Source organism: Sus scrofa, chromosome 13, assembly GCF_054392235.1.
Source record: "Sus scrofa isolate SSC_HxYL_T2T_F1_AM1 chromosome 13, Sscrofa_HxYL_maternal_Yorkshire_Landrace_v2.0, whole genome shotgun sequence".
NCBI classification, from domain to species: domain Eukaryota; kingdom Metazoa; phylum Chordata; class Mammalia; order Artiodactyla; family Suidae; genus Sus; species Sus scrofa.
In genome coordinates, this window is record NC_139395.1 from 47422349 (window position 1) to 47435142 (window position 12794).

Genomic DNA, 12794 nt, shown 5'->3' on the forward strand with positions numbered 1-12794 from the left:
GGCCACACCCATGGCATATGAAAGTTCCTGGGCCAGGAGTTGAACCAGTGCCTCCGCAGCATCAGAAGTCACTGTAGTCAGATTCTTAACCCACTGTACCACCGCAAGAACTCCTGAAATACATTTTTAAAAGATATAAATAGACAGTATTGTGCAAGTATCATGGAATATTCAGAGTAATGTTCTGACTAATGTTCACTGAATTTTATTTTTATTTTTCACTTTTGGCCATCCCAAGGCATATGGAGCTCCTGGGCCAGAGATCACATCCGAGCCACAGTCACAACCTAAGCCGCAGCTGCAACAACACTGGATTTTTAACCTACTATACCGGCTGGGGATCAAACCCGTGTCCCAGTGCTCCCAAGACACTGCCTATCCCATTGTACCAGAGCAAGAGCTCCTATTTTATTTATTTTTAATTTTTTTATTATAGTTTATTTACGGTGTTCTGTCAATTTCTGCTGTACAGTGAAGTGACCCAGTTATACATATGTATACATTGTTTTTCTCATATTCTGTCATAAGTGATTGGATATAGTTCCCTGTGCTATACAGCAGGACCTCATGGCTTATCTATTCTAAGTGTAATAGTTTGCATATACAAACCCCAAACTCCCAGTCCATTCCACTTCTTCCCCTTCCCCCTTGGCAGCTACAAGTCTGTTCTCCCATGTCTGTGAGTCTCTCTCCATTCTATAGATAGGTTCATCTGTGCCATACTTTCTTTTTTGTTTTTTAGGGCCACACCCATGGCATATGGAAATTCCCAGGCTAGGGGTCAAAGCAGAGCTACAGCTGCCTACCTACACCACAGCCACAGCAATACGTGATCCTAGCCGTGTCTGCAATCTACACCACAACTCGCAGCAAAGCGAAATCCCTGACCCACTGGTTGAGGCCAGGCATTGAACCTGCATCCTCATGGATACTAATCAAATTCATTTCTGCTCTACCACAATGGAAACTCATGTGCCATAGTTTAGATTCCACATATAAGTAATGTCATATGGGATTTGAGTTTCTTTTCTGACTTAACTCAGTATAAGAATCTCTGGTTCCATCCATGTTGCAAATGTGACGTTATTTTGTTCTTTTTTATGGATGAGTAGAATTCCTTTGTGTTTGTGTACTGCATCTTCTCGATTGGTTCATTTCTTGGCGGACATTTAGGTTGTTTCCATGTCTTGGCTATTGCCAATAATGCTACAATGAAATAAGGGTGCAGGTATTTTTTCTAATGAAAGTTTTGTCTGGATTATATGCCCAGAAGTGAGATTGCTAGATTATTATGGCACTTCTATATTTAGTTTTCTGAGGAACCTCTATACTTTTTTCCATGGTGGTTGTACCAGTTTACATTCCCACCAACAGTGTAGGAGGGTTCCCTTTCTCCACACCCTCTCCAGCATTTGTTATTTGTAGACATGTTAATGATAACCATTATCTTTTTAGGGCCACACCTGTGGCATATGGAAGTTCCTTCAGCTAGGGGTCAAATTGGAGCTGCAGCTGCTGGCCTACACCACAGCCACTGCAATAGCAACATGGGATCTGAGCCACATCCATGGCCTACACTGCAGCTTGCAGCAATGTCAGATCCTTAACTCAGAGTGAGGCCAGGGATCGAACCCACATCCTTATGGATACTGGTTGGGTTCTTAACCAGCTTAGCCACAACAGGAACTCCCTTCATTGTATTTTTTGTTTGCATTTCTTTAATAATTAGTGATGTTGAGCATTTTTTCCATTGGCTATCCATACATTTTCTTTGGAGAAATGTCTATTCAGGTGTGCCCATTTTTCTTTTTTTTTTTTTTTTTTTTTTTTTTTGTCTTTTTGTCTTTTGTCTTTTGTTGTTGTTGTTGTTGCTATTTCTTGGGCCGCTCCCGTGGCATATGGAGGTTCCCAGGCTAGGGGTTGAATCGGAGCTGTAGCCACCGGCCTACGCCAGAGCCACAGCAACGCGGGATCCGAGCCGCGTCTGCAACCTACACCACAGCTCACGGCAACGCCGGATCCTTAACCCACTGAGCAGGGGCAGGGACCGAACCCGCAACCTCTTGGTTCCTAGTCGGATTCGTTAACCACTGCGCCACCACGGGAACTCCATGGTGTGCCCATTTTTCATTTGGGTTGTTTGTTTTTCTGCTATTGAGTTGTATAAATTTGTATATTTTGGAGCTTAAGCCCTTGTCGGTTGCATCATTAGCAACTATTTTCTCCCATTCCATAGGTTGTCTTTTTGGTTTTTGTTTTGTTTTTTGTCTTTTTTGTTTTGTTTTTTGTCTTTTTTCCTTTTCTAGGGCCGCTTCCCGAGGCATATGGAGGTTCCCAGGCTAGGGGTTGAATCGGAGCTGTAGCCACCAGCCTACGCCAGAGCCACAGCAACGTGGGATCTGAGCCGAGTCTGCGACCTATACCACAGCTCACGGCAAGGCCAGGGACCGAACCCGCAACCTCATGGTTCCTAGTCGGATTCGCTAACCACTGAGCCACGATGGGAACTCTCTTTGGGGTTTTTTTTTTTTTCTTTTTTTTCTTTTTTTAAATGGTTTCCTTTGCTCTGCAAAAGCTAGTCAGTTTGATTAGGTCCCATTGGTTTATTTTTGTTTTTATTTTTATTGTCTTGGAAGACTGACCTAAGAAAACATTTGTGTAGTTGATGTCAGAGAATGTTTAATCTTTATTTTCTTCTAGGAGTTTTATGGTATCTTGTCTTAATGTTTAGATCTTTAAGTTATTTTGATTTTATTTTTGTGCATGGTGTGAGGTGTGGAATTTTATTTTTTATTTTATTTTTTGGTAAATTTTAGACAGCTGAAGATAAATATTAAGCTTACACAGCTTTAGGAGTTCCTGTCATGGCACAGTGGTTAATGAATCCAACTAGGAACCATGAGGTTGCTGGTTCAATTCCTGGCCTTGCTCAGTGGGTTAAAGATCCGGTGCTGCCAGGAGCTATGGTGTAGGTTGCAGACGCGGCTCGGATCCCAAGTTGCTGTGGCTCTGGTGTAGGCCAGGGTCTACAGCTCTGATTAGACCCCTAGCCTGGGAACCTCCATATGCCTCGGGAAGTGGCCCTAGAAAAGGAAAAAAAGAAAAGAAAAGAAAGCTTACACAGCCTTAGTCTTCTAAACACTGGAAGTAACAAATGGGATGATAGAATTACTAGTGGTCCACTATTAGCATTAGCGGATCCACAGCACACTCACTACAGTATGTACCTTTACACTGTAGTAATGCGGAACCATGATCCTGCTTCATAAAAACTTAAGGAGGAATAATAGTAAGGTCAGCAGATAATGAAGACAAGGCAGAGTAGAAAGGGATAGATGTTAGAAGAGGTCCTGATTTTTTTGTTTGTTTTTTGTCTTTTTTTATTTTAGGGCTGCACCTGTGGCACACAGAGGATCCCAGGCTAGGGGTCCAGTCGGAGCTATAGCTGCCGGCCTATGCCACAGCTACAGCAACGCCAGATCCAAGCCATATCTGCAGCCTACACCACAGCTCACGGCAACATCAGATCCTTAACCCACTGAACGAGACCAGGGGTTGAACCTGCATCCTCATGAACACTAGTCAGATTCCATTTCCACTGAGCCACTACAGGAAGTCCTGGAAGAGGTCCTGTTAAAAGTGGTTCTGTGGAATAGCTCTGGAGGCTTCCTTAAGGGAAGTGGTTTCTAGTGGAGGGTAAGGAAGGGCTACAGGGAGATATTAGTTGAACTGATTCCTAAGGCATAGAAATGTTTTGATGTGGTAGAGAACTGAGGAAAAGGTGTGGACTGGCCCTGACCAGCTTGATTTGACTGAAATTAAAGACTTTGGGAATTCCCTGGTAGCACAGTGGGTTAAGGATCCTGCTGAGTGCAGGTTTGATCCCTGGCCTGGGAACTTGCTCATGCCACACATACATGGTTAAAAAAAAAAAAAAAACGCCTGGCGTAGGCCGGTGGCTACAGCTCCGATTCAACCCCTAGCCTGGGAACCTCGATATGCCGCGGGAGCGGCCCAAGAAATAGCAACAACAACAAAAGACAAAAGACAAAAAAAACAAAAAACAAAAAAAAAAAACGCCAAACTCATATTCCCCTAATAAAAATAATTTATTGACATAACGATGTAAACCAGCTATAATAGAAAAAATGAAAACCTTTTAAAAATTAGATTGTTATTTTTTTAATTTTACTTTTATTTTTTTGTTTTTGTTTATTTATTTATTTATTTATTTGTTGTCTTTTTGTCATTTCTTGGGCCACTCCTGTGGCATATGGAGGTTCCCAGGCTAGGGGTCCAATTGGAGCTGTAGCTGCCAGCCTATGCCATAGCCACAGCAACGTGCAATCCAAGCAGCGTCTGCGACCCACACCACAGCTCACAGCAACGCCGGATCGTTAACCCACTGAGCAAGGACAGGGATCGAACCCGCAACCTCATGGTTCCTAGTCGGATTCGTTAACCACTGCGCTACGATGGGAACTCCTGTTTTTGTTTTTTTAGAGCCGCACCTGCGGCATGTGGAGATTCCCAGGCTGGGGGTTGAATCGGAGCTGTAGCTGCTGGCCTACACCACAGCTACAGCAGCGTGGGAGCTGAGCTATTTCTGCGACCTACACCACAGCTCAAGGCAACCTCCAGATCCTTAACACACTGAGCGAGGCCAGGGATAGAACCTGCATCCTCGTAGATACTAGTCGGGTGTTAACCACTGAGCCATGACAGGAACTCCAGATTAAATTAAATTTTTAAAAAAGAAAAGACTTTGGGTAGGAGGGAGTGGGTGGGAAGGTGCTTTGAGGGCCAGTGCTGGAGCTTGAAAGTTCAGCAAAGTATAAAAGAAAGCTACTAAGGTTTTTGCCTGTTAACAAAACCTGTGCAAGTTAGAATGGTGGAGGGGTTGATGGAAGGCATGGCTGAGCTTAGGTAGCTGCAGCTCTGTTATGTGGAGCAGGGGAGGCAAATCCTGCAAGAGTCAATTGAGGAAAGTATATTTGGTTTTTTGGGGTTTTTTTGTTTTTGTTTTTTTGTTTTTTTGGTCTTTTGCCTTTCTAGGGCCTCTCCTGTGGCATAGGGAGGTTCCCAGGCTAGGGGTCTAATCAGAGCTGTAGATACTGGCTTACGCCCGAGCCACAGCCACTCGGGATCCGATCCTTGTCTGCAACCTACACCACAGTTCACAGCAACGCCAGATCCTTAACCCACTGAGCAAGGCCAGGGATCGAACCCGCAACCTCAGTCGGATTCATTAACCACTGTGCCACGACAGGAACTCCAGGGGCAAAATATACTTTGGGGGAAAGTATACTTGTTGATCATATTGTCATCTTGAATCTATTAGGTCTGTGGCCCTGGGAACTCATAGAGAAAGTGGGTGGCATGGGGACAGCAATGCCCTAGCTAATTCTGGGGGCCTTCCCTTTTGGTAATGAAGCAAGAATATAATGCTTATGTATTTCAAGATTCTTAGACGTGCTTACCATAAGAAGGCAGGTGCTGGGGCATTCCCTGGTAGTCTAGTGGTTAGGATTCGGTGCAGTCCCTGGTTTGGGAACTGAGATTCCCACATCAAGCCCCTGCACACTGAGGTGGTGGGGAGGGGCATGTTTTCAAAGTAGAATTCCTCAGGCTTTCAAATATTGACACTATTCGTAGGAAATTTGCTAGTTGAGATCTTTAAAACATTTGGGTTGAGGCAGGCAGGGGCGGGCATGCCCACGTCATGTGAAAGTTCCCGGGCCAGGTATCGAACCTGAGGCACAGTAATGACAATGCCAAATCTTTATTTTGAAATTATAGTATTTAAAATATCTCCTGAACTTCAGTTTATCACTTTCATTATTATTTGTTAGTTTTTTAGTTCTCCCACTGAACATGTGAATTCTTAGAGTAACTATCTTTAGTTAAGTATGTTACTGTATAGCACTACTTTTATAGAAACTGTAGTTATTCTGGTGACTGTTAACTATGTTACCAAGTATGAGCTTGAGTCAAGTGGTTGGGTCTACTTCTGTGTAGCACTTCTCATACTCTTTGAAAAAAATAGGGTTGATTTTTCTTATTTGTGGTAGCTACAGTCTATAAAGCCACAGGGAATACTGAACAATATGCTCTTAGGAAAAATATAAAGTTAGGTTTCTGTGAGTCTCTATTCACATTTTTATCAACGGATCAATATACAGCCTTGATTCGTGTGTGTTTCTGTTTAGAGGTGCCTTATTTAATATATATTGTGAATTCATTAGCATGGACCTCACAGCCAACAGCACTGTAACTCATGTGTGAATGAAGCTTTTCTAACATACACATTTTCTTTGTAAAGGACATCATATCCTTCCTTCTTGGATTTAGGAACACTAGACAGCACTTCAGCCCTGTCCTTTTTTTTTGTTGTTGTTGTTTTGTTTTTTTGCCTTTTCTAGGGCCGCTCCCTCGGCATATGGAAGTTCCCAGGCCAGGGGTCTAATCGGAGCTGTAGCCACCGGCCTGTGTCACAGTCACAGCAACTCGGGATCCGAGCCTCGTCTGCCACCTACACCACAGTTCACAGCAACGCTGGATCCTTAACCCACTGAGCAAGGCCAGGGATTGAACCAGCAACCTCATGGTTCCTAATTGGATTCGTTAACCATTGAGCCATGATGGGAACTCCAGCCCTGTACTTTTTAAACAGTGTATCACCAACAAAAAGTACAAAAACGCAGGGAGTTCCTTGGTGGCCTAGCAGCTAAGGATCCGGCATTGTCATGGCTGTGGCACAGATTCAATCCCTGGCCCAGGAGTTCCTGCATGTCACAGGCGTGGCCAGAAAAAAGTGAAAAACATAAAACTAAATAGACTGTGAGTAGGACACTTGTTTTAAAAAATGAAAGCTGAGGAGTTCCTGTAGTGGCTTAGCAGAAACAATCTGACTAGCATCCATGAGGATGAGAGTTCAATCTCTGGCCTCGCCCAGTGGGTTAAGGATTCAGCATTGCCGTGAGCTATGGTACAGGTTGAAGATGCGGCTCAGATCCTGTGTTGCTGTGACTGTGGCGTAGACCAGTGACTACAGCTCCCAATTGGACCCCTAGCCTGGGATCCTCCATATGCCTCAGGTGCAGCCCTTAAAAAAAAAAAATGAAAGAAAAAAGCTCGGAGCTCCCATCATGGCCCAGTGGTTAACGAATCCAACTAGGAACCATGAGGTTTGGGGTTTGATCCCTGGCCTCGCTCAGTGGGTTAAGGATCCAGCATTTCCGTGAGCTGTGGTGTAGGTTGCAGACAAGGCTCGGATCCTGAGTCGCCGTGGCTGTGGCGCAGGCCGGCGGCTACAGCTCCAATTAGACCCCTGGCCTGGGAACCTCCATATGTTGCCGGGTGGCCCTAGGGAAAAAAGAAAAGACCAAAAAAAGAAAAAGGTGAAACAAGGCAGAGCATCACTACTCTGCACATGTTTTCAAATGACCATCAGAGCACTATAGGTTAGGTATTGATTTGGAGTTAAAATTTTTAATGAATAGGCAGCTCCACAAGTAGAGAATCCACAAACAATGAGGATTGAGAATCCTGCAGCGTTCACCCATAATTATGGAAAGTTGGGGCCACTAAGAATCTGATTCACAAATTTGGCCCTGGTTTTTTTCCTGGGAGTATTGCTGCCTAGTGTGATTGATAAAGAGACTAAGGTACTTTTAATGTATTTTATCTTCTAATAGGGCTTTGATCTGACATCAGTAACAAGCCTATTAGCCAGAAGTCTTTCTTTGGGCTCAATTAATGTTTATATACTAAGAGCCTAAGAGTATTATGAGCTTTGTTAACTTTTATCATTAATGTAAATACAGGAAAACTATTTCTTGAAGACATTGTGAAGAAAAAAAATTTTTTTTTTGGCCATGCCTGTGGCATACAGAAGCTACAGGGCCTGGGCTCAAACCTGGATCATAGCTGCGACCCAAGCCACAGCAGTGGCAGTGCTTGATCCTTAACCCACTTTGCTACCAGGGAACTTAACAGAAAATATTTATCTTAAGGGAGGTTCCTCATTTTTTGGCTATTGATTCTTGGTCATTGAATTCAGAGGATAGTGACATATCTTCTGCCTCTTTTTTTCTTTTTTTTTGTGGCTGTGCATGCGACACATGGAAGTTCCCCAGGTCAGGGATTGAATCTGAGCCCTATCTGCAACCTGTGCCCACAGCTGCAGCAACACCAGATACTAACCAACCATGCCAGGTTGGGGATTGAACCTGTGCCTCCTCCCCATGCCAGGTTGGGGATTGAACCTGTACCTCCTCCGCAGCAACCTTAGCTGCTTCAGTCAGATATTCTGCCTCTATTTTATTTGATTTTTTTTTTTTTTTTTTGTCTTTTTAGGGCCGCACCCATGACACGTGGAGGTTCCCAGGCTAAGGGTCAAGTCAGAGCTGTGGACACTGGTGTAGACCACAGTCACAGCAACAACAGATCCTTAACCCACTGAGTGAGGCCAGGGATAGAACCTGGGTCCTCATGGATGCTGGTCAGATTCGGTTCCTCTGAGCCACAATGGGAACTCCTATTCTGCCTCTTTTAAATCTCATTTTTCTCTTTGGTCTTTTAGAACAAAAGACAAAATTAGACTAAAGGAAGGAGGCTTGAGGGACAACCTCCATGTGAACTTACCATGAGCAATATCGTGTGTCACAACGTAAATAATTGTGCTTGAGGAAATACCTAGTCAGCACAAAAAGAATGCCTTCAGGGAATTCCCATCATGGCTCAGTGGAAACAAATCTGACTGGCATCCATGAGGACGCAGGTTCGATCCCTGGCCTTGCTCAGCCGGTTAAGGATCTAGTGTTGCCATGAGATGTGGTATAGTTGCAGATGCGACTCAGGTCTGGCCAGCAGCTAGAGCTTCGATTCAACCCCTAACCTGGGAATCTCCATATGCTGTGGGTGTGGCCCTAAAAAAAAAAAAAAAAACACAAATCTGTTATATCATTTTCTGTGAGAAGTATTCCTGCCTTTATTCCATTTTTAGAATAATTACATTTTAATGATAGAAGTTTTAAAAGCTTGGCTAATTAAGCAGTTGATGAATCCATAGTCCTTGAACTCTCTTTAAGTGTGGAGTAGTTTGTGGCTGAATCTTTAACTATAAATCTGTAAAACCCTGTTCAGATTCGAGAAATGATGGAATCATTTGAAGGCCCTCAGCCTGCGGACGTGAGGCTGATGAAGAGGAAAACAGGTGAGAGGTTGCTTAGTTCCTGCTATTCTGGTTCTCTTCCCCATTCCCACCTCAGTCCCTAAAGAACATCCTGATATCCCCAATCTTCAAGCACATGAATTCAGAATGAAAGGTTTGCCATGGCTAAGGAATGTGACTCTTTGAAAACGATGTTAGGAAGCATCTGAGGACCTTTTTAAAAACTTTGTTTCTAGGGGCTTTTTTTTCTTCGGTAAGTAGTGATTTATAAACTCCTTGTTTGACTGTTTGTAGTCGGTTGCATGGTTACTTTTTAAGCGTGGAATCAGATCGAGTGGCATTTAGTTCAGGCGGCTTGGTTCCTTGCCATGGCAAAGTATCAAGAAGATCCCCAAGTCAAGTCACATTTGTAAAGCTGCTTCCCAATTGGCTTTGTCACGCAGTGTTGAAGCAGTGGGAGAGAGATTCACCTGTTATAAAGGAACTGACTAACACGAGTATCCCGTCTATATCTGAATGCTGTCTCTAGGTGTAAGCCGTGGTTTCGCCTTCGTGGAGTTTTATCACTTGCAAGATGCTACCAGCTGGATGGAAGCCAATCAGGTTGCTTCACTCACCAAGTCTAGATATTCATGAAAATGGAACAAGTCTGTACAATTTAAAAAAAAAAAGGTTGAAGGAGTGGTTTGTTCCAAAGGAGTGACTTTTAAAAAAGAAAAGCTTTGTATATATTAAAATTGATATTACTAGAATAAATACCATGCAAAGCACCACTACATTGCAGAATTTGCTCTGCCTTTAAATGTGGCTACCTGGCAGGGCTTTGTTAACCCCTGAATATCTTGAACATCTCAAATATTCCTCTTTCCTTGCCTGATTATATTCCTATTTATTATGTCCATTGAGAGTAATCTTAGAATATCTAACTCTCAATTTGACAGTGAAGAGAGTATAAAAGAAGTCTGCTACAGAAATTTTATAAGTAACTCTTTATTTCTGCTTTGAGATCACAAGCCTCTTGGAGGCATAACTGCTCATATGGGTCTTCAAGAACTATTTAAGGACCTAGTAGAATTTATGAACAATAAGTCTGATGAGACTAGCTTGGGAGCTGATGTCCTGCCGCTGTCTGATCTAGTTAGAGTGGCATTAACATTCTAATCTCCTTGAGAATACCTTTTATAGTCTCTTCAAAGCAAATCATTGATGATTCTTTGATGCAGCATTAACTGAAGTGTTCTACAGTTTGTCAAGATAATGTTCAGTGCTTGGCACTTAAATAACATTTTTTGCAAGAACTCCAAAGCACAGTATCGAATGCCTTAACCAAGTGCATTCTGGGGAAGTTTGCTTAACTCATTATGTTGCTTTTCTGCAGCATTTTATGATTTGTCACTCATAAATAAGAGTTATATTCTTTGGTAATTTATTGTCATTTATAGCAAGACTCAGGAATGGGGGGTATCATTTTGATTGACTGATTTGTTAGATTTTTCAGCCTGTTTCCTTAACCCAGAGGTGACAATCTGGTCATATAAAAGTAGATCTTCATTCATTTCATACCATGGACACCATCCTGATAAATTCAGAGTATATGCAAGTGTTATGTGAGTCCACTTTCTTTACATGACAGCATCTTTTAATGCAGTGAATATATCAGAATTACTTGTTTGGGAGTTTAAAGCTCCTAGGAAATTAAAACCTGTAAGACACTTGAAGATCTCCACAATTTTAATGTATACAAAGCTATGTTAATGTGTAATATTTCATTACAATTCAAATTCACTCCAAAAATAAAAGGCCAATAGGATTAGGGACTCAGTGGTAGTTTGGAGTCTCCCCTAGCACATATCCCTTCTAATGGGATGATCTGTTGACATATCTCCCAGCCTCTTTGTTTTTGCTTCTGTACAACACAGTGAGTGGATGGCCCTTCAGCTTTTTCCCTCTTGGCCAGACATGCAGTCTTGCCTTTAGATATTGCAGAGACAACATTCACAGCATGTCTTTAACTCTTCCAGGATTTGCAAGAATCAAATTGCTCAACAGTATGTATGTTTAGAGGGGTTAGACTCCTTTAAAATTTTTTGGATACCTAACCTCCTACTTAAATCTGTTCTGACAGTGTCAGAACATCCCACTCCCTTCCCCTCCCCCAAGAAAAAAATTTTTTTTTCCTGTTAAATGAAGGCTCTTTGGGGGCAGGTGCTGGGTGTACTCTTGGCTAGACTGATTCAGCTCAGAGTTTTGACCTTTGAAAGTTAAGTCCCTTTAGTCGTGTGGTTGACTTGAAGGATGAGGTGGTATATGAACATTTACAAACTTCCTAACCCCCTGAAGAAACTTCATTGGCCTCCTGGTTACTCATCTCGAAGAGAGTACCATCTATTTCACTGAAAGACGCATCTTTCACTCAGGACATCACGTGGTTGGAGTTGGCAGGAAGAAATCTTATTTAGCTGTTTTAGAGTCGATGGCATTCAGAATAGTCCCTCCTGAGAAAATTGTAACCAGATTCCCTTTAAAAATGAGTTCCTTCCCATTGTCCCCCAAAGGACACATCCTGAAGCAGGAATTTGGGGGAAGGGGAAAAATAAAGGCTTTCACTTTGCATAAAGATGGGGGCCTGGGGAAAAAGTGAAGTGAAGCCCAAGGACACCATGTTTAAGGGCTGAAGTAGGAGACAACATCAGAACTGGGAAAGTTGTGTCTTCTGCTTTTTGAAATAGACTGTCACTCTCAGGCAGCCTGTCAATGCTGAACGTTAGGACTTCTGTCTCTGCTGGAGACACGGCCTGGTGCATGTCAGCGTTTAGTGTGTGGCAGCTTTCTCAGCACTCCCTGACTCCGTTTACCTTTACTCCGCATCCCATTCTCTTACTGCCTATCTGAAGGATTGGATGGGCAGAGTATAGGTGGCGGTGGTTGGTCCTCCCCGTATGTTGTCCATTTAATTCCAGAGCACTGATTTTTCCGAAGTGTGCTCTGCCCTGGGAAAATGGACACACGTTCCTCACAATGGAAATAACTAATTACTTCTTTTTTTACAGAAAAAGTTGGTGATTCAAGGAAAGCATATCGCAATGCATTATAGCAATCCCAGACCTAAGTTTGAAGATTGGCTTTGTAACAAGGTAAGCATGTGTTCTTCCCAAACAGACAAAACTTTTCTGGGTTTTGTTATTTTCTGTTTGTTTCTTTGCCCAAACAAGGAAACTAGTAAGTACACAATCACCAGCTTTTATTATAAGGTGATTTTTGTGCTTTGTGACTTTCTTGGGTTTTCCTGAGTAGGTATTAGAGGACGGAATCCCTCAAACATGAGAGATTTTTTTTTTTAAAGATCTGGGTTCTAAGCCCAGTTTTTCAGTTGAGATTTTAAGTTTGTTTTACTTGTATGGTTTCTTGAATTCCAGAACTCTCAACTTTTGGCAGTCTCTTAATTACATTAGCAAAGCTCTTTGTGACCCTGCTCACATTATATAAGGTCTGTTATGGTCCTGTCACCAGTGCACCATTTTGAACTTCTGTTGCCATTGATATTTTGAGGGTACTCAAATTCTGTTCTTCACATGTCCCATATCCAGCAGGGGTCTAGACAGTATTCTCTTCACATCAT

General features: G+C 42.7%; 1 protein-coding gene across 7 annotated transcripts in view; it reads left to right on the plus strand.

Moving 5' to 3' along the window:
* RBM5 (RNA binding motif protein 5) overlaps positions 1 to 12794 on the plus strand; it is a 32729-nt gene that overhangs the window by 5275 nt on the left and 14660 nt on the right. For 4 of the 7 annotated variants that reach the window (XR_002337527.2, XR_014823064.1, XR_014823063.1 and 1 more), the window contains exons 5-7: positions 9148 to 9217; positions 9705 to 9778; positions 12226 to 12309. Coding sequence is in view for 3 of the 7 variants with exons in the window: in XM_005669588.4 (XP_005669645.1) it covers positions 9148 to 9217; positions 9705 to 9778; positions 12226 to 12309 (228 nt within the window). In the remaining 4 variants the exon portion in view is untranslated. Of the gene's footprint in view, positions 1 to 5526; positions 6427 to 7326; positions 9218 to 9704; positions 9779 to 12225; positions 12310 to 12794 lie in introns of those variants that run through there. The other 3 variants (XR_014823062.1, XM_084988257.1, XM_084988256.1) reach the window with 2 other exon arrangements.